Raw genomic sequence first — 22,894 nt, forward strand, 5'->3', positions numbered from 1 at the left:
AAATAAAGACTCTTACTTTTGTCTCATGGGCCAGGTAAGTAGTGTAAACTGGCACAACTCTGCAAATTTTCATGCATGTAACATGTGAAAGCAAGTAATTGAGAGGTGCCAGAGGATGCACAAAGAGCCACCCCGTGCCTTTGGGCTGCTGGGGAGCCCCACTGCCTGGCTGCCTCTGCAGATCTGCAATTGCACCTAACTCACTTAATCTGCTTTGGTGGTTTTTTTATTATTTTCCAAGCAAAAATACATCATGAAAACGGGCCTTAAGGGAATACTCTTGATGATGTTGTTTCCCACATAGTAGGTCTTACGAACCCGGCATGAAGTTACTAGAAACCTGAGGCTGGAAATTCTGTTGCTCAAACTATCACAGAAACAAATGGGATTTACATGCAACAGTACAGCCACGGTACAAGTGATAGACTGGTATCTACAGCTGTCTGGAATTGATAGCACAGCCCTTATTGCCTATATTGCAATGCATTTTTATTCTTGAATGTTTTCAGCAAAACAGCACCAATCCAATAGCACGGGGCCCGCTGCGGAGGAGATCCCATACAGTTGCATTTCAGTGGCCCTTCTTAGGGCTTAAGGGTTTCAAGCAGGGAGCGATACCTTGCAGAGAAACATTTCTGTTGGGACCCTCTAGAAGATGACGCAGGCAGACGAGCAGGGCTTGCCTTCCAGATGGGGCCAGGAGGCGGGAGGGGAGGGTGGAAAACAAGCCAGGGAGAGATGAACAACATGGGGTTCAGGGGAGATATTTAAAAAAACCACAGACCAAAATACCATGACTCCTCCCAAAATACCGACAAAAATATACCAGACAAACAAAAACCCAATCAAAACAAGAAAGACCAACCACAAAACCCCCACACTCTCAATGCTACACATTTTCAGATTTGCTTACAATCAAAACCTTCCTCAAGTCTGTGGAGAGTTTCTCACAGATTTCAAACAGGCACTGGGCCCATTCTTACTCTTTCAGTTACAATACAGAAACACCCTAAAACTGGCCACGAGTCTTGGCACGATGCACAGACTTTGCTAGCTGTTATTTTCAGCCGTGGGGTCCTGCATGTGCACAAAGCGTACAGACAAGTCCAGTGAGCTGCAGCTAAACCGGCCCCTGCTTTGGGAAGAAAGCTATCTCCACGTAACTCGGGCACGTACGTTCAGGGTATAGCCTTAAAAACAACACTTTGGTAGAGGAAGCCCCAAGACACCTAATGACAATGTCAACCTCTGCAAGCACGGCAAAATAAATACTAGAAATACATAGATCACAAGACTAAGAGGTGGATCAATAGCGAGGAAAGAGAGGGTGAAGGAGGAAGACAGAGGTAAGTTTGCGGCACTCGAGCAGCAGGAGAAGGGCTCTGTGCTACAGGTGCTGTGTCCCCGGCTGCCCCGCACCCCTTCCTCCCTCCCTGTGGCTTGGGAAGTCATCTTCTAATCCTAACCGGGGACACATGCTATGTCTTTCCCATTCTGCACATAAACGTCACCATCGTGCTACTTCATGCTGGGACACAGGTAGATTCAGAGGCTCTTGCAGGGAGGAGAGGGAAGGTGGGGGCCCCGCTGCCTGCCAGCACGCTCCGTCACGGTACCCAAAAACCAGGAGGGGATGGTTTGGGTAACGCACAGCATAGGTATATTTTGTTCAGAGCAAAGCAGGCACCTCCTCAGTCTACAGTCCCACCGCCCATCCAGAAAAAGATGATCATGAAGATACAGCTATGGGAACTCATATAAATAGCTCTAAACTTTAATTTACAACAGAGCCTAGCACATCGCCCCTTAATTACAACCAGACCCGGGAATGCAAGGTGTCTAGAATGAAAACAAAGGGTTAAAATACCTGTCTGGATTTTTTCTTGAAAATCAGTCATTGAGAATCATCTGTCAGTAAGACAAAATTAATTACTACATGTAAAATTGAAAAAAAAACAACATAAATTTAAATATTACATAATATTACAAAAATGTTCATAAAATCCTATTGTTAATGATGCATGTTCACCTTTCTAATACTCAAACTAGCCAAGATTATTATACCCAATTTGCAATAATCAAAAAGGAGAGGAAAAGAAAGGACTTTTTTTTTTTTTTTAATTATTTTATCTGACTTTAGAAGCTTTGGAAAAAGCCTTCCACAGATTACAGTAACTTGCAAAATTCAGTCATGTTTTTGAATACTTTTAGAGGGCTGGTACTGAAGAAATTGCTGAAGTTTAAACATTAGACATTTTATGCTTAATAAAGCTAGTAAATAGAAGCTTTAACCACTTCATTCACTCAAATCAGGGAAATTATTGCACTTTTGCAAGTATTTTACTAATTTATGCATGGTTAGTTTTACTTATACATTAAATCAATTACTGGTAATATATTAAATATGTTTTTAAGTTTAACATGCAAATATAGTTCTGTACTGGAGCTTTAAGGCCTTTTTTGGAGAAGGTTGTACATGTTTACATTAAAAGGGCTTTCAAAATTTGGCAGTGTATATACGTACAAGTTCCCTGGAGCAGAGGCACAAACATCCCGCATGCCCCAGGGCAGCGAGCTGCTTCACCAGGGCAGCGCCTGGATGCTGCAGGAACCAAAGGCAAGAGTCCGGAGAACCACCTCCCACCTCCAAAAAGAGATTAAAAAAAATAAAAATCCTAGCCAGCATACTATGTGGAGTGCTGCCTCCAGCTGGGATAATTCTTAAATTAAAAATAATAAATAATAATAATAATTTTTTAAAAAGCAGCATCCTGCTCTAATTGAGGCGTGGCATTTGCATCATCTCCTCCAACATTGCTCCGTTTAGCCATTTTCAACACACAGCCCTGCACCTCTCCACGAGGGCAGCGGTTTGGTTACGAGGGATAAGACGCGAGCCCAGCCGCGACTCCAGCCTTGCACTCGCATGGTCTGACAAACACTGACCGACGCTGTCCCATTTGGTTCCCCCCTTCTGAAGGCAGGACAGTTTATGGCCAACTCCCTGTCCCTTTTCCCCACACCATCAGCACGCAGTGCTGCATCTGACCTGCCTGAGCTTTCCCACTTTGCACCAGAGTGAGGATACAGGCTGGCGCAGTGATGGTGAGACTGGGACGCTCGGGGTTGACCACCTCATACCAGCTCTCAAAACCAGTCCTCGCGATATTTAGCCCAAATACCAAAAGCTAACAGAATTTTAAGGAGTAAATTCAGCAGAAGCTGGCTACATTCATCCCTGTGAGATGCTGCTGGGTGCTTCATGTGAGAGACTGAGCAGCCTTTTTATTGTGGTTCGATGCAAAGAGGGGGTCCTCAGCATTGTGCAGTGCAAGTCCCACAGATATCTGCCTCAAGAATAACTCCATCAGAACCCTGGATACAAAAAGATCCTACTGGTAGATAAACAGGTATAAAAAGAAAAAAAAAATATTGAAGAAATATTGAAATTAGTAAAAAGCTTTTTTAAAAATCATCAAAGCTTACAAAACCACTAAATACTCCCCTCTACCCAGACGACATCCTCCAGCTGACTCACAGACTGCCACTGGTTACTGCCCTGGCCAAAACCAGGTATCATCAAAGCATGGAGCCTTACAGCTAGAAAAGCAAGGCATGGGCAGATCATCTGCTGTGACAAACATACCCAGCACGAAGATCTTCCCTGAGGGTGCAACACCTCCACGTCTCCTCCCATAAAACTTCCAACAAAAAAAAAAAGAAAAAAGAGGAAAAATCTTGCAAAACAACAGCTAAGGCTATGGAGTCAAAAGAAGTCCTATGTTAACAGGGTAGAAAGGTGGGGATGCTCACACAGCAGGGCAGTTTTGAGGAGGCTGCTCCTCCCAGCTGGACCAGCACCAAAGATGCAGCAAGGATTGGTCTGCTGGTGCTGGCCCAAGAGCCAGTAAGCAAATCACTAGTTCCTTCTTGGCCCCAGTTTCCTTGACCAAGAAAGCTGAGACTGCAAACTACCACTAAGAATTGGACGGGAAAGTGTCTTTTGTTGAAGACATGAAGGGGGGGGGGAGGGGAGTAAAAAAGCAGCAGAAAATGGGAATTGGTTGCCAAACTGGAAAAATCAATTATTCTACTGAACAACAGTAGTGACAAATATAGCTGCCTCTACTCCCTCCTCCTCCTCCTCCATTGAACAAATTGTTAAAAGAACCAACAATCTGTTGAACGACAACCCCCAGTACGGTGTCATCATTTAAAAAGTGAACACAGAAAAGGTCTTGTTAAAAAGGAGGCACAAAGCTCCAGACACAATTTTGGATTCGCCCTCAGTGAATCCCCACGTTCGTTTTGTTGAGTTTAAAGCAGGCATTCTGAACTGGGTGTTTGATCATATCAATGCAAATAAATGCTTGAAAAGCACCCAAAACAGCCCAGATCATGACGATAGTGTTTGGACTCATTCCATCTAAGAGCAAATTCCCACAGTCACTTAGCCCCCAACCTAAGATCTTCTTTGCTTGGCTTCTTTTTTTTAAAAAAAGCATATACCAGCATTGTCTTTGGTCCAATTATTGCACTTTTAAATGCAAAATGAGGTTTCAAAACCAGCTGATAAATGTTTCTCTTCAAGCAGGATGAAAAAAACCCTGGTGCTGACACACTGGGTTGGCAGTGCTGCGGAGCAAGGTCCTGCGGGTTTCTTTGGAAGAACTGCTCTCACATTAGCAGCGGACAAAGGAAAATGGTGGGAATTTTTCTTCCGTGCCACGTTGGTGATGAGGGTAATGTTAAATGAAATGGGAGGTGTCCGTAAGGCGAGGCTGAGGCTTTGCTCGTGCAGGACGGGTGCTGGGAGCAGAGTTCCCGCAGGGCAGCGGCATGGCTGGGGACCCACGGGCACCTGTGCCTCATGTGCTGCAGCAGCGGGCCCATCCCTTCTCATTTCTTTAAAGAGATTTTACACCTTTACTGTTAAAGTGGTGATCTGGTAAAGGTAAGGGATGCAATACCAAGAGGTAACAAGTATTGGCGAGATAAACTAGAGCAGTGATGTGCCACGCCAGGAGAAGACCATGGCCAACACACCACTACAACAATCGCTGGTTTGGCCATCTCAGGCGACCAAGTTATGATTTTTTAACATTTCCAGCCTGTGGCAGGTGGTTCACGCATCTCTGCTAATAAAACGGGATCTCATGGCAAGCTTCAAAGCTGTCTTTACACTTGTACTCTCAGGCACTTACTACAAGGAATGTACCCATGCCAATAGGCTTTCATTGCCAAACTGATAAAATGAATAATGATGGACACCATTTTTTCTTTCTTTTCCTTGTTAGATGAATACATTAAAAAAACACGCTAAAAACCTAAGAATCTTAATAGCTGTTGAGCATTCAGCAGATGGTACCATCTAGACCCATCTAATTTGAGGCCAAGCAGTTTAAATCCCGGTTGTAGACAAGAAATAAAATTTAATAGTGATAAATAGGGGGCAAGAGCAATGACTTGAGAAAACCAAGGGGATCATCCATTCCTTCCGCTTGGAAAATAAAGGGCAGTTACTATACTTAGTGGCAGGAGATTTGACCAATGTGACAACAAATAACCGAACTTGATTCTGATCTAATCTGTAAAAGTGCCATTTCAGGAGTCATGCCTGATTTATGGAGGGGTAAAGGGATCCAAGTCAGGCTTAATTCTACTTTTGCTCTACAAGTAATATCTTTAAAACACTAAACCTTGGAAATGAAACCAGTTTTTTACCCTAAGAAAATATGCCATGGCTGAACCATCCACAGAAACTGCTATTTTCTGTTAATATTTCTAAAGCTATTTTTTAATTCTTTCTAATGGGGAGAGCTACTTTTCAGAGAGGAAGGAACAGCAAAACTGAAAAAAGAGAATGATTTCTAAGTACAAAGTGCAATGAAAGACTGTATATGCTTTTCGTGTAAGCATACATTATGCCTTCCATATTGTTTAAACTTGCTCATCACTGAACTACTCTACATGTAACTAAATTACAAATGGCTCAATGCTAACAAAACATAGCAAATTAAGACAGAATCAGGTCAGACTTCTGTTTGAATTATCTAACCGAGTCTCTAACCTGGCGCAGTATTTGGCCACAGTCAAAAATACACTAAATACACACAAGCATATATATACACATACGTGTATGTATGTCTATGAGTGTGTGAACAAATGCATTAAAAAAAAGACAAAAAGTGCAGGAGATGAAATCTGCATGCCACATTATATTGCCAAAGGATGAGGGGAGGAAACAGGACACATTCAGACCAAGACTCCTTAATTGTGGGTACAATCTGACCCACAAAAAACCATTGAGATGCAAGATGAAGCATTTGCATCTTTGGATACCTGATTTGATCCTGCTGTCAGATAGACAGACACCAGCTCAAATACTCAGAGACTGTGTGAAATTATAGACAGAAATCCTAGGTTCACAGTAAAAAACGCTAAAGGCAGTGATCAGCCTAAAAGGTTCATTGGTAGGAGAAGGTAGTAATACTGCACATTAATGAAAGCCTGGACCTATCACCTGCTGTAATAATTATCATGCTAATGTGGGGGGTTGCCTCAGTTTGTGATTTTTGGCATTACCATTACTACCAGAAACTGCAAATTCAAACACTGTATGTGGAACATAAATGACAAGATTCTCACCTTAATGCTGTGCAGAAGAAATAAATTATGTTTGTTTGGGTTTTTTTTTTTTCATTTTCACTTTTAAATTTCCTTTGACTAGGTGAACCTCAGGCTATCGAAATGCACACAGGCATTGTAGCTAGACAGATACCAGCATACAAATCTCTTCTGTACAGGGAACACATAAACACTAATCCATTTTCTATACAAAATGTAAAACTTCACATGTTCTGTTCAAGCTCATTACTGACTAGTATCTTAAGCTTGTCAAGTGTTTTAAAGGAGCTTTCCAAGAGAAGTTTGTAGTTAAGCATATGGTAAGCTCGTCCAGTCCATATGACTGGTTGAGCATCGACCACTACTGTTGATACAGTTTCGCTCAATATTATGACAGTATTTGTCAATGAAAATTAAATTGCTGTCAAACTTTTCCCACTAAACTTACGGCACAACACTTGGAGAGAGCCAGCTTCATGACTCAAGCCAATAAGGCCTCTTCTAAATACTCCTCTATTTTACCCATTTGTGGAAAAGTCCCTGCGGATTTATTTCTGACTTTGGCAATAACGAATAAAGGCTTCCCAGTGCTTTCTGTGAAAAAATTCTGCGAAGCCACGTTTAATGCATTTACCGTTTTTTCTTATATTCTGTGAAAATCTCATACACAAACAGCCACAGCATTATCTGGGCGATCTGTAAGCACAGGTGCATTTACAGACAGCAGAATAGGCGACGATGCCTTGCTGAAAGTGAGGAATCAAACATGGATGAAACATGTCCTGTTCATGTATACAAATATCTGCTCAAGTTCATATTTTGATGGTCAGGAAGGACCATTTCATTATGTAATGAAAAAAGCCTAAAAAACCCTAGACCCAACAGGTCCAAAAATAACAATTATAGCTTTACTACCTTTGAAATAATTCAAAGGAGTTAGTTGGTGAAATGTTGCATGTTTTAAACAAACATACTGCAGGTTTCTTCTTTACCTTTGAAATTTTTTTTCAAATGCTGAGAAACAAAGCCCACGAATAAAATACTTTAACTTCACTGAGCAATTACACCAAAGGCTGTTTCTTAATCAACCTTAAACTTAAAAAAAAAAAAAAAAGCATTATAACCATTTATAGCTTTTTTTTTTTTTTCATATCGCATTAAAAAAAGGTGTAATGGAAGATGCCAACAGTGAATAAGCAGTCTGGGAAGAAAAAAATAGATGGGTATACGAAGAACAGCATGGCATTAGTTGCAGTAAGTAATGAAAGACAGTTGCCACTTTTATTTGGTGTTTTACCATCTCCCTTCCACATGTGAATCTGTTCTCAGCTACCAATGTAGGAAAATACTTGTACCGTAAGGTTGATTTATAGGATCATTCTGGAATTGTACTACTTTGCCACTGTTCCCCGTGCCTCTCCTGAGCACATTTCTCATTAGATCACGAAGCCGTCACCTCAAGATCATCAAATTAATGCGATGTGGTATTGACTGAACAGCGCAGCACCAAATTTTAGAAACCGCCCGTGCTGCTGGTGTGCTGGCGCTGGGCAGCAAGCCCGAGCTTCAGCCAGGCAGATGCCACCGAGGACATCTCAGGGCACGTCCCATGCCTGTCACAGGCGATTTTCAGAGGCCAGAAAAAGCCACACTGCCGACCTCTCCCAGGTGGGATGGAGGCACATCAGGTCTGCTGGAGCAGGTTCCCAGTTTTGCCTGGGCACACTGGTCTGCAGGATGCCATCATAGGTGGTAGGGTCTTTCCAAGCTCAGCACCAGATGGGGCAGCTCCAAAACCAGAGCCCACCTCATCGTGGGACTTTTATCCGTGACTCCTATTGAACTAGTCCTCCTCAAACAGATGGGCACTCTTTCCATCCAAACACAGGAGCTAGTAAATACCTTGCGTCTCCATATCCTTCCACAATAAAGGGCTTCAGTTGGATGTTTCTACTCTAACTGATCGAATACGCGTGAAGATTGTGCTGCGGTAGAAAATCAGAAGTCAAGATGCTTTTCTCTTTTCTAATTTGGGCTTGCAGAAAGACAAGTCAGCAGCAGCGGAGCTTTCCTCCTTTTGGGATCCCTTTGTAAGGACAGCGGATAGTGCTCAAGGTCATTGGCTTTGGTGTTTTTGACAAAATTATTTGTCTGCTCTTAAATTCAATAGGCAATTTCAGTTGCAGCCACTTCCCAAAGCCTAAATTTGGCAGTTTGTAATACTTAGTCAGTCTGTTGGGAAGGCAGCAATGTCCCTAAAATACAGATATGGAATTAAAATATGGAGTAGAACAATGACTCTATTTGTCTCTTATATGGAGACACATACACAGAGATTACTCAGATGGAAAAAGGGATATGAGAAGAATCCCAGAAATGACAAGCGCATCATCATGTTTTAGACTGAGATATTTCTTTGAGAAATTATTTGCAACTCAGAGCCATACCTCCGCAGCACACACATGGCTTGGGTACGATGAGCAACTGGAGCAGAGATTAGCTGGAGACTAGCAGAGAAAAATGGGAGAAGGCTGATACATATCTATGTTCAAAGGTGATAATGTCACCCTGGCCCATCACAATTTCAGTAGGCTGATGGTGGAATTTAAGTCTCTCTCATATCGAGTACACAAAGAGGTACATCTTGGCAGTATAACAAAAGCCAATGTGGGTGGCAAGGTAGCTGCAAATTTAAGCATGAATGCTCTGGATGTGGGGGCTTGCACCTGATTACCAGATGCTTCAAGCAGATGGCCAGGGAGAGGAGAGAACAAGGCTCATGGTTGCTTTGATAGGGTTACAAAAAGCACCAAAACCAGAGAACAGAAAAAAAGAAAGCTTCCCTGACTGTACAAGGTATCAGATCAACAGGGCCACAGAGACGCAGCACACTCCACACCAGATTTGAGAGGTGAGTCCCAGAATCAGGCTGGTGGTTAAGTATCAGCAGCAAAGCTGATAGAAATGGGGTTTGGGGATGGGGGGATAAATAAATAAATAAAGATTACCAGTATGCAGAATAGGGAGCTGCTATTTAAGCACAGGATATTCTTAGGTTTTCCTCTTTGAAGGAATTCCTCCCATAGGAGGCTTTGCACTGATGTATCATTCAGTATATGTGGGAGTCAATATAGGCTTTTTGTTTGGGGCTGACAATGAGCTTTCCTTCAAGCAGTCAGAAGTGCCAGGGCTTGTAAAAAAAAAAAAAAAAAAAAAAAACAAACCAAAAAAAACCCCAACTCAACATTACAAAGGAAAAATCAAGAAGCTCATTTTGTTCACTCTTCTGGAAGACGGTGGCAAGGGTTTCAGAAACAGTATTTCAGCTTCACACAACACAGGGTAAAAATTTGAGAATTTGACTCTATTTCACCTTGATGCGTAACCAGATAAAATTCAGCTGAGCAATCCACCTCAATGATTTGAGCAGTATTTGTGTAACGGGACGTCTGATTCTGCCTCAGGACCGTTTAACCTGGCACTGTCAAAACGTGGGTCTGGTTGGTAAGGGGGATGGGGCACCTCCAAAGACAGCCACTAGCCTTCCTTCCCCAACATCTCTAAAGGCACAGTGGGGGAGAGAATTACGGTGCTGGCGTAAACCACGGGTAACCGGTGACCCGAAATCATTAAAAAATCCATGTTCATCACATTTCTCAGGAGGAGGCGGCTTCGGCTGGGCGTCTTGGCTAACCTCCCACTCCGATCACCGCACCCTGCCAGCTCCACTGCTCTGTGTCCTTTCAGTTTAGTATTTTATTCTCCATAACCCCTTCCTGGTATTTCCGAGAAGTGCACAGGATGGAGACGGATGCTCTCTGTACGTGCCGCCAGCGGCCGAACCGGTTCTTCTGTGCCCAAGCGCTACAGAAGCATATAGCAAAGACAGAAACACCTCACCGAGCACCCGAACACAGCATCCAGCTGACCCATGGACCCTGCAAGGCAGTGGGTCCAAGTCCACATTCAGAAACGGAACATCAGATTCATGCTGCCAGCCTCCACAAAGCATGCATCTATGCTAGGATAACAAATGTTTGATTGTTTAATGCAGATTAAAAATACTTAATGTGCCGCAATGGAAAGACAGAGCTGTTGTTAGGAGCGATGTAGGGTGGTAGCACATTGCCTTCATGACTGCTGAGCCCAAAAGCCCCATCTTGCACCTTTCTGGTGGTGGCAAACTATGGCCAAGAGGTTTGGCGCATCCGGGGAGCGATGCGCAGGCCCTCCCCGAGGAGAATTGCGGTGGGGACCCCCACACCCTCAACCACAAAAATGTACAGAGAGAGGGTTCACTGAATTCCTTAGCCCATCCCAGCCACAGGAATGCTTCATCTGACATCTGACAGCCCAACAGGCACCTTCCTAGAGGGCCAAGGGGCACAGCCCCCCTCTGCCTCCCCACGCTGCCCGCTGGTGCTCAGGAGGAGGGAGAAAGGGCGTCACGGGGAGAAGAAAGGAGGATCTTACTTACTGCGGCCTCTCCTCTTTAGCGCGCTAATCATTACAGCGCATCCGCTCGGCATTACTTTTTCCTTCTGCACAAATAATTAAGAAACACCTGTGTTCTCTTCATTCAGTAATGCACATTTCAGAGAAAGCCGCTCTTTTAAGCTTAGATTATTTTCTGTTACCGTGATTCAGCTGACAAAATAACGACTCACTTTGCCAAGGACTGAGAAAGGGGGGAGGGAGAGGCTATCAACCGTACTGCTAAAAAAAAAAAAAAAAAAAAAAAATCAACTGAATACTATTGAAAATAAAAAAGAAGCAACCTTATCATTTATCTCCTTCAAAATGGCCGGTGCCCCCATGCAACTTTGAAATCTGAATAAACTCCTGGAGGTGACTCTTTGCCAACGTTCGCTCCTATGCCAGCTTTCTCACAAACGAACAGCTTGTATCTCCATGAAAACCAATGGATGGAACAAATTGTATTAAATTATGTAAAATGATACTAAAGAGCACAATCTACCAGTAAAAAAAAAAATATTTAAAAATTGGAAAATCTTGTTTTTATAAATTTGAGAAAATTGTAAAAGATAATTAGGAGGGGGAAATGTTAAATTTTTATTGCACTTAAAGGGAGTTCTCGTGGCTTTAAGCAGGAAATGAGATTTATTCTCTCATAGGTCAGACGCACATAATTCTTTGGTGCCGTTGACACCTGTGAGTTATTTAGCCTTCCTCATACTTTAGCATGTAGAGAAATCCCATCTCTATGAAGCTGAGCGTAGCCCTGTGACAGTCTCAAATTGTCCCTCCCCATCACACTGTAGGAGCTGTCAGTGCACATTATGTATCCAAATCTCCTTCTACTTCTCAGAGACCCTTTTTGGAGGGGGAAGGGGATGCAAATAACTGTAATTAGCACCAAATTTGCTATATCCTCAGAAAATGATTAAGGATATTTTCAGCACCTTTTGGGGACTTTTGTAATTTAAATATACTGCTACGTCCATGCAAAGAACATTCCAGTAACTTTGCCTGAAATGGGTTTTAAATTGATGATTTCTAAGCATGAGTCAGTTAATCATGAACAAAAAGATCTGACTATTTCTGTATCCAGGGTGGCAGAGAGGGTGAGATTGTGAGAGCTTTTGGCTGGTTTGAGACTTTAAATGACACTATATTGGCATACAATAGGAAGCCGTAATTCCGTGCTTTGTTCTGATAGCGCAGAGCCCTGCGGTCGCCGAGCCCCACGGTTCCCCAGCCTCGTGCGATGCCGTGCCCGTGGGTTCGAGGCAGATTTTAGAAGAGAAACGCGTCCCCTGCGATGGCCGCGGGACCTGGCTGCAGGTCGGTGGCTCCTGGTGGGGTCCGGCAGGTGCGGGCAGAGCCAGAACATCCCCAGGGCCATGGGAGGTGGTTGGTGCCCCGGGGCACAGGCAGGGCTCCCTCACCTGCCCCGCTTCACCGAAGGTGCCGAAAAACGAAAAAGGATAAACCAGAGATATTGTCTTCAATCAAAGAGACAGAGTGCCATTAATCCAGTTATAAAATAAAGAGGTTTGTCTGCATATGCATTATTTTTAATTCTTTTTTTCCCCTTTCCCCCTTTCCCTTGCAAGACCTCGAAATGCAGACTCATGATTCTTGGCTGCAACAGATAGTTAATTTATTCTGCAACTGCATTAACTCAGTGTACATCTAAACCTTCCTAACCTGTCTCTGGAAGGATATTTTTATGCTGCATGAGTAAGGGTTAGTTTTAACTCTCAGTTCTACCACACAGCTCTCCACTGGAGATCTTTGCAATTCTAAAAAAAACCCACCACCACCCCACCCCACGCCCCCCCCCCCCCCCCCCCAAAAAAAAAAAAACCCCAACTTCTGCAGCCAGTAAAGCACATACAAGAACTGCTCAGCAGGACAAATGAGCATTGTAGCTTCCATAGTCACATACGCCACAGGGAGCCTCAACTAATTTCCACTCTCAATAGAGCTTATACAGACCTGGAAGCTTAAAATTGTTCCTGTCTTTCCATTGAATAACACTGGGATCCTGTAAAAAAGACACTCCTTTCCTGAAGGGCAAGAGGAATTTGAAGGCGTGGGGGCTGCCGAGAGAGAAGGTGCTCTGCCCCTTCCCTGTGTGGCTGCACGGTGGCCAGTGAAACCAAATACACCCAATAAAACACGGGAGCTTTCCCGTCCCACCACCGCCTTGAACCCCACCTCTGCTGCCGGAAAAAGAGCCCACCCGAGACTGTTAAAGCATGAGAGCCAAGGCCGGGAGCGCCTTCTGGAAAACGACAGTGCGGTTGCTATTTTTGCAAACAGGTAGTGCTTAAAAGCTGGCCTTGAAGGGTTAATGCTTTGACTTGACAAATAAAATTTCCCCGTCTCCGTGATCCAGTCGCCACCACAGCCTACCCTCGTGACTCACAACAGCTGGAGTTGCTAAACTAGCAGCGTCGCAGTGTGGCATCAGGAAATTTAAGATAAAAAACATATACAATATAAAAATAATCCTAATAAATTCTGGAAAATGTAGACGTGTAAAGCTCCACATGCTAAAAAAGCATCCTGCTAGAGAAACTATTTTTGAAAAGGCTATTAGGAGGTGTGAAAGCAAAGCTGTCTATTATGTTTCTAAAGAAAGGCACCAAATGCTTATTTTTCATCCCAATGAATTCTGAGTGACCGTTTTTGACAGACAGTTAGCACAAGGTCACTGCCAGTCAGCGGGCTGCCGGCCAGCAGAGCCTCCCGGGTGCGGGCGATGGAACTCCGTACATCAGAGGGACCAGACACTTGGGGAGAAAATTGAACTTGCCGAAACAACGTTGGTTTAGATCATCTGAATGAAACCTGATCTCAGCTGCTGTTTTCTGGGTTTCTCTTTCGTACCTTTTCTTATGCAGCGGGATAATTTGATTTTTTTTTTTTTCATCATTAAAATCCAGCAGCTCCTCTACTTACGTGTTTTTCATGTGGTAAATTGAGAGAATAATAAAGTATGATAATAAAAAAAAGACGGGGAAAATATTTCCTTCCCCTCTGTGCGACTCCCACCGCTGACAATGCAAATCCCACAACACATGTTTGCAGGGAAATCAGAGCACACTCAGGGCTGGAAGTGCAAATTCATCTCATCTAAATGATTAAACTAGTAACTGTTATAAACAAGGAGCTTTTTATCCCACTGATTTGGGGATGGGTTACTGCTTTTCTCCAAACAGTCTTCAAATAGTTTATGCTAACCGAAATATCCCTCCAAAAACACAGCCTTGCAGTGACCAAATAAACAAGAGGATTACTCCAAGGGGGAGAAGGCAGCACACGGAGGGAAAGCAAACTTTGTGGGGCTGTGCTGGGGTCCTGACAAACCAGGCGAGCACCATGGTCGCCTTTTTGTCCATGTACAAGTTGTTGTTTTATTTGATGTCCAACCTGCAGCAAAAATGGTGCATTCATAAACTCCTTCCTTCTGCTTTAATTCCTGCAATTTCATCTAAAAATGCTGTCAGATTTTTTTTTTTTTATTTGGCTATCTAAACATTTAGGTTTGCAGATTTATTTATTTTTTTAAAACAGTTCTAGAAGGAGTTTTGAGAAAGCAGTTTTCAAAGGAGATGGAGGACTCTGCAGTCAAACTTCATCTTTATCAGTTGCCCATTATCACCTCGTGATAAGAGACCAACACTCCCATTTCCTTATGCTTTCTCCTCCCTGAAGGTACGGGCACACCTAGACCTTTACTGACTCTCTGATGCACAGCTCCCAAAGCACCAGGAGGATTTTCCTGGTCCATGTCAAAAGCTGCACACTGACTTCAGAAGCCTTTGAATCAGGCCCACGATCTGTAGCAAAAATACAGTGACATCCTTAATTTGCTTTCACACCAGCTTCTCTCTTTTTTTTTTTTAAATATTAAAAACATATTTCATCATTACGATCTACATTTTCATTCACACACATCTTTTTCATTATTTTTTATCAGTTAATCTAAAATGATACACCAAGTGCTACCTAAAAAGCCAGTTTAATATTATTTTTCAGAAGGAAAAGATCTGACTCTGAATTTGCTCAGAATTCACTTCCATGAAGCCATCCGAGTTACATTGGTATAAAACTGATATAAATAAGATCAGGATCAGCTTACAGGTGTTAGGTAACAGAGTAAAAGAATACGTTCAAATAAATTCTTACTTGTATAGCACTCTATACATGTGTTGGAAGTGCTATTTAAGAACACAGCAGTTGAATGAATAAAAGAATGCCTTTTAAAAAAAACAATGATTTATATGTCATTGCAAAACACCATGGGAGTAATTGCTTTCTCCCCCAAATGTTGCCTGAAAAATCCAGAGTACATGGACTAATAAGGACCTTCTCTGAATTCAGGGTCTCCTAAAAATATGAGGACTATCATAAAAATACTTATACAGGTGATACACAGTTTTTCCATCAGACTTTTATGCAAGAAATTGGGCTTGCATATTACACATGATTCAAAAAGAATAATTAAAGTCCTACATGGACACATATCTGCCTCAGGGCAGACCTTTTATGTTGTTTTGCATTCCATGTGTCACTCAAAAGAATTGCAACTGGGAAATGATGTTGAACTAAAATAAGACAAGAACACATTGACTAAAATTATACCCTGTCCAATTTGCTGACACCCCTTTAGACATCTCGCCATGATTGCTCTGGTGCAACCACTGTTCTACGTATGGGTGACATTTAAACTAAGCATAGTTGTACACTGAAATCAAATAAAGGATTTAAAGACTTTTTTTTTTTTTTCCTCCTTTTTGATACTGAAAGTACATGGGATTTGAAAGCAGAAGAAAAAGGACATACTTTGAGCAGTGATCTGGTTTTGTTATTCTGTCTAGAAAAAGCGTTGTTGGTTTTCTACAATTAATATATTTGGGTAAGATTAATCAGATTAGGAGCCTGAGTCTTTAGCCCTCATGTGCCCAAAACTCCGACAGAAGTTAATGGGGGATTTCGGCTCGCAAGTATAACAGGACCGAGCCTTTATTCTGCAAAACCAGATTTCCTGAAGCCCTGGCACGTGAATACATTTAAGTAACACATTGCCTAGCACATGGTTTGCCTGGTTCAACTCACTGTGGATTCAGAGGCTGCGGTGGCACATGACAGCAGCCCACCTTCCCCCGGTCCTGTTATCCCACCCCAGCCCTTGTCATCCCGGCAGCCGTTCAGAAAGCGAGGAGCACAGGATGAAAACCCAAGCATTTTTATGATACGTTAGATCCTTTTTTAAACCACTTAGAGCTAAATTTAACACATCCTCTGCATGCTACCCATCCCACTTTTCCTTCCCACCTCTAGCCTTCTCTTTGGCTGTTTTGTTTTCTCTTTCGTTTCACTCACTTCCTTAATTAAGTTGATAATGTAATTATGTCACAGCTGTAGCATCCTCCTCTTGCAGAGGTGGCTGGATTTCTGTAACTTCAGCCTGTTTGATGATTGATTGATAGGTATGGAGATAATTGTAACTTTTCAGAAATGTTATAAATAAGTTGTAAAAGGAAGGTACTGGCTACGGCACAAAGGGGACCAACGTTTGGCATCAAGCAGGTCTTGCTTACGTTCTGTGGAAAGCCAGAGCTATGCAGAGGAAGGGGAGCAACAGGGATGAGGGTTTTTAGCGTAGAGTTCTTGAGTGCTGGGAGAAGGAGAGCACTTCAGCTGGGGGAGGGAAGGAGAGACCTTCTCCATCTCTCAGTAATTGTCAAGGCAGAGGCAAGAAAGCAGCCAGTTCAGTAAAATCTCAGCCTCTATATTGCAGCCCCCCCCCCAAAAAAAATACACAAAAGGGGTCGCACTGAGCTACTGTACATTCTCAAATGGAAAAACCTGATACTCTGAACAAAGGGTTCAAGCTAATTTGACAGATAACTTGTAATCAATATATTTACCTTCCTATTTTGCTAAAGAGTAGAATTTCCTGTGAGGTACTTGATATATGACTCTTGGTAATGAAAGAATACTATCCCTGACCTTTTACTACATATGGAAATATTTAAGTGTTTTACATCAACACATCACGGCATATTAATAGGAGACAATCTAGGAGAACAGTTAACCAAGAAGAGGAAAAAGCTTCATTTACTACTCAAATTTCCAGAAGAGGATCAGAATAAGTACTTGCTCCTATGAACAAACAAAACGTATCTACTGGGAAATGTAAACAGAGTCAGTGTGAGTCATGAGACCCATCATGTTTTAGAGCAAATCTGCAAGCACATGCATATTCCAGAAATAAAATATATTAGCAGGAGGTCAAGGTTGCACACTGAAGCAAGCAAAGAGCTAAAACTTGGCCCTTCTTCCTTTGACGTTGACTTTCTTGCTCCTTCTCTCTTCATACACTACTGCTCTGCTCTTCTTGATATCCTGCATCTTTCAGTGTGCATTTAGGAGATGCGTACATGGAAAACAAAGTTCTCCCCATCGTGCCTACATGTGCAGCACAGCCTGCCTTCCCTTCTGAGTGCTGGGGGGATCGTTACTAAAAATACCACTTTCGAAATGTTACCATGCACACACCAAACTTTGATCTTCTGAGCTCCATATATCAATCAGAATGAAACCGGTTTTACTGTCACATGCACAGGCGCTCCTCCTCAATAGCTGCCTATCAGCCCCTGGGCAGGTCAATGGGGAAACCGCACCAGATCCCGGGGCTTTCGCAAGCACCGAGCTCTTTTGCCACATCGCTGCCTCCGTGGGCAGAGTAGATGGGTTCTATACCTTCAGCCCAAGAGCAGGAGGCCTTTTCTACACCAGCTTTAAGGCTACAATTTTTATAGACAGCTGTATGTGTGTCAGTGAAAGGAGAGGAGTGGGATGCCTTTCTCTGGCATGCCTGATACTCTGTGCAGATTTTATCACACACAGCACTTGCAGAAAGTTTTGAGAAGCTGTTTACAGAGAGAACATTCTCCCAAGGAGCGAGATGTTTCTGGTATTTAGGACCCAGTAGGGCCAGCCGTTAAAATACAGCAGGTTTTACTGAACAGATAGGATACCTCTCTGCTGGTGCCAGGCCTCCATAGGATCAAAAGACATCTACCTTAGCCATACCCTCGGTAAGCCTTTCATCTGGCTCGGGTTTCCCCACCAGCGGAGAACCACTAGGTTTGCACAGCTGCAAGCCAGGTATGACCATAACTTTTACCAAGTTCTTTGACCATCTTCTGTCTCACATGTGGTCATCTCACGAACAGGCTCTGACCTATGCGCGCTGTTAACACAGCTGTATCCCTCTGAAAAATGCATTTTAGAAGCGGTTACTCTTAAGTATTCCTATGCAGAAAAAGAGATGCTCAGATACTTTCTAAGAATCGTGCAAGGAATTGTATGCAGTTTTCTGTGGCTTTAGGGAAAAAAACCGTGGGAACAGGATCACATGTGGTGCTATTTGGATTTTATGGTGTTTGGGAAGATGACTTCTAGCAGGCATCTGCAACCAACCTGAGGTACAGAACCGCTAATGGACACTTCAAAACTTTTTCACACAGCCACCTTTGTCCGTGTGTCTGTTCAGGGACTGACAATCAGTGATGAGTGCAGTGCATATGTATATGGTGGATACTGTTTCTGATAATGAAATCACTCCAACAAAGTCAAGTGAATAAACAATCTCCACAAGATACCTTGAGATCTTTTAAGCTCTGTTGGGACATTACTACTGGGCAAACATCACAGGTCCAGACAGTATGGACAGTTCATTACCACCATGTCACCACAGCTTTAACACTGTCTTTATCATGCATCATTTAGATCCATCTCTTCTTTAAAAAGCAGAAATACAGAGGGGAACAGAAAACACCAAAAAAATACAATGCCGAAGTTGTGCATAACCTACTGTGGTCAAGAACAACAGTGAAAAACTTCAGGCGGTTTTCACATCACGGCATTGGTTATTAGACAGAGATACCTCCCGAAAAAAGATTACAAGCTCAATCTCCTTTGCATTTCAGGGAGTCCTGTGTGGGCTGAGATGGAGTCAGCTGTGCAGCCCTTTGGGGAGGAGGAGAAGCTATGTCCTCTACCATGCAGAAAAACCAAAAAGCAAGTGATGCAGTCTTCATGGGAGGACTCCATTACCAACTGCCAAAAGAATCTTCTTGCTATTATGAAATGGAAATTATTTGTAAAGCCAGGTTAAAGGTCACACGCAGGCATTCACTGGGAATTATTGACATAGGTATGACATAGATGATAGCCAATCAAAAAGCAATTTTATAAACATTGTTATTAAATAGTAGGGTAATTGCTTTAAGTACTGGAGGAATGTCAGGGTCATATGAGAGTTTTGTTGGTGTCATAGTTTTTTATTTGACACTTAGTGGATCAATGACACTTAGTATATTTATTCTGAAATGTGAGCTGTGTCGCCAGCCTAGAAGCTAATCCACATACCACATACTACCCCATACTTACATAGAAATAATTTCTGATTTTTATTTCATTCACTAAGTATCCAGCAATGCAAGCGTCAAAGCTCTCCACACATAAAAGTATGGAAGTAATTAGGGATTATGTGGTAAGTGTACAAACATAGTTTATATTACTGTGTATTAGAAAGGACCCCTTTTATAGCTGCCTTTGTCAATTTGACAGAGCAAAGGGTTTTAATGTACTGTAATAAGAAATGTAAGAGGGGGCAAAGGACAGCGTGGCTGTGATGCCTGTTTGTAAACTGCCTGGCCCTGAGGTCTTCCCTCTCTCCTACTCATCCATGCTCCATGCTTATTCTATGGTCATATACATTTTAACTGAGTTAATAGCAGTCTGGTGGGGGGAGAGGCTGGGGGAAGTCCCTTAAATGCACGTTGTCAGCTGCCTCTGGAGCTTATAGCAGGGCTTCCACCAGGGCAGATGCTTGCAGAAGACGGCATGGTACAGACAATCGGGGGCAAAATTTGCAGCATAAAATGTCTCGTAGAAATATTTTACTTCTTTCTTTTTGCCTGAGGCCCCAAATGCACTCAGAATCAGGTGACTGGCTGAAAATAAATAAATAAACGCAAAAAACTGTCTGTGAGGTGAACAGACAGGCAGGGCGACGTCCGGCCGAGCCCCTGAGCTGACATTTTACGAGCCTGAAATTTGTAACGGGGGTTCCTGTACGTTCAGTGGCTTTGCGGTGGATTTGCTCTGCACCTGTTCTTCATCAGGACTACAGAGAGCCCCGAGAGGGTGCGTAGTCATGCTTGAAATGCCTCACCCCAACCAAACCACCTACCCTGCTCCCACCCTTTAATGAAAAACAGGTCAGGTACAAACGTTTCTGCAGCCTTCTCATGACCTCCATAGGGGTAAGTGGAGGGGTGGAGGGATATGGATTGTTATTTACTATTTAGAAGGCTGACAGCATCCTTCGCTTCACATGTAGCGTAACAGATGACAACGGTGCTTCACTGCAAAGAGTTCAGAATTTAAATTGTAACGTGAAATATATACTACCCGGTAACATCCCTGTCACACACTGTGAACTTTAGCTCAATTAAAAAAGAAATCAGCCGACATATTGATAAAAAGCTATTTTCAATATAACTGAAAGGAAAATTGTACCAACACCAATTCAGTGCAATGTCAAAACAAACCCCAAAGGGAAGAAAGGAGGAAAAATAAAGGACCAGAGCATACGCTTTAGAAATGGGTAGGTACACATAAAACACATACTGTCCATTTTGAAAGATGTGGGATAACCGCAATGTACCATTTTTGAACCTCTCTGCTCTGTGAGCATAACGGGCATCTCTCGTCCTCCGGAAGGTGAGGCAGCCAGCCCTCTGTCAGCCGTCCCCAGTCTTGCCTTGGACTTGCACTACACCACAGAGCAAACCATGCCAGAAGTGGCTAGTAGGTAGCACTAGACGGAGCTCAAAGGAAAATCCAGCACCAGAGTTTTACCTAAAGGAGTAAGTATACTGAGGGCATGCCAGCACAGAGCTGCGGTTGCCACATGCAGCTGTGGCACGGGAGCTCTGCCACAGCTAGATGGGGAATTTCAAAGGGCTCTTGCATTTGTTCTGGCCTTTTGCCTATCATGCCAGGTTCATCCCTAAGATCTACGGTACACAGTGTAAAGCCTGGAAAAAAATAAGCCCTCACTGAAAATGTGAAAGTCACATTTTACTGTGATTTATGCAGTAGATAATATGTTCTGTCTGCAGATTGACTGAATTGGTGGTCCCACATTAAATCTCTAATCTGAAGCATGCAGAGGCTCCTCAGCAGAAGTTTGCACTGTGGCATAAGTGCTTCACTTCCCCAGCAATAATCCAAAAGGCAACTACTTCCAGAAACAACGTTAAACAAATCAGCATTTCCCGATGCTCTGGAACTGTAATAATTTAATGTGGTGGTAGCTGCTTGGCACTTTGAAAAGCCAAGCAACTGAGTTGGATAGCTCTGCAAGGGGCTTAACAGCTTTGGTCTGGGAGTTCTGATTTCCTAGAAGTTACCGCTGTGATTTTTGTACAGGGATGATAAATCCAGGCTCTGATAGGGAGCTCACATTTAAAAATAAAGTCACTGATCTCTATTTGGCATACAGCAGAGATGTAGCAAACATGATGAGAACAGGAGAAAAGATCAGTCACCAGAAAAAATGGAGTACAGGAAACAGGTGATAGCTTTAGTATAATTAATTCCCCATCTTAAAACTTAAGTTTATTACTTACAGACAGACATAGGCCTAGATGGTATCATTTAGATACTCTATTTAATTCAGCATTAAGAGTTTGGGGATATTCAGGTCCTGTCACAGCTTTGAGAACCTCAACTTCAACCCGTGGCAGATCAGGGGGGTTCAGCACATTGCCTCCACCAGGTTCACCCCCGATGCCAAACTCTGCTGGTTACCTCCCATCCACACCACCCCTCTCACCTCTCTTTGCAAGATCTAAACACTCACACTGTGCTGGGTGCACAAAACATCTATGGGATGCTCTCGCTGACTGGCGATGGAAAGAGAACACAGTCACTGGAATGGTAGTGAACGAAGACCACAGGTTTTACTCATGCACATACTTGTGAGCATATGTGTAAATAACCAGATCAAGAGTACAGGTTTTCATTCTGCAACACGTAGCTACAGGACACCACAATCTCTTACCCTAGCTAGAGACCGTATTGCGAAGAAGGAAAAGGCTCGATCTGCATTCCTGCAGAAATCTCTGCTGTTTCACCGTCTGTCAGTCCATCCCTGGCATTTTCTGCTGCTGACTGGCCTTTGCCTATAGGTGGCCCACCACCGTACTGCAAGATGGTTTACCTGGTTACCCAACCAGACCCCAAAAGACAGTAAATGTATTCCCCACAATGACAGTTCCCCAAATGAATTTATTCTGGCTTGAATGCCATTGAGTCCCATGCATTATAGCATATGACCAAACAGCAGCTCCCTGGTTTAATAGATGACCACTACGACCCAAGAAAGGACCCTTCCACACAGATTGCATTTCTCTATGCTCAGGCACATCCCTCCTCTTTCCAGAAACCCCCGTCCATCAAGTCAGGTCTCCTGCAGGCTTCCTCCACACACCTCAATCAGATGGCATAGTGCCAAAGGCTTCTGCCAGCATCTCTCCTTGGATAAAAAGGAGACCCATTTAATCTAGATCCAAGATAAAATGAATCAGCCTCAGGTGAGGAAAATTATATAATATCAGTCCACGGTCACAACGTCCCCTGGGGTGATGGGACATACCTTCATGTAGGGCAAGACAAACCATTCCTTTTCGTCAAGTGGCAGCACTGTGCT

The 22,894-nt window shown here is 43.1% G+C and overlaps 1 protein-coding gene across 15 annotated transcripts in view; it reads right to left on the reverse strand.

The window, feature by feature from the left end:
• Positions 1–22,894, reverse strand: part of ZNF536 (zinc finger protein 536) — a 357,567-nt gene that overhangs the window by 65,574 nt on the left and 269,099 nt on the right. Inside the window, exon 9 of one of the 15 annotated variants that reach the window (XM_052797144.1) lies at positions 1,868–1,908. The exons of the other annotated variants lie outside the window; for them this stretch is intronic. Coding sequence (XP_052653104.1) covers positions 1,895–1,908 — 14 coding nt within the window. The 3' untranslated portion in view covers positions 1,868–1,894. The remainder of the gene's footprint in view (positions 1–1,867; positions 1,909–22,894) is intronic. 15 annotated transcript variants of the gene reach the window in all.

The sequence above is a fragment of the Harpia harpyja genome, chromosome 9 (genome assembly GCF_026419915.1).
Source record: "Harpia harpyja isolate bHarHar1 chromosome 9, bHarHar1 primary haplotype, whole genome shotgun sequence".
NCBI lineage: Eukaryota > Metazoa > Chordata > Aves > Accipitriformes > Accipitridae > Harpia > Harpia harpyja.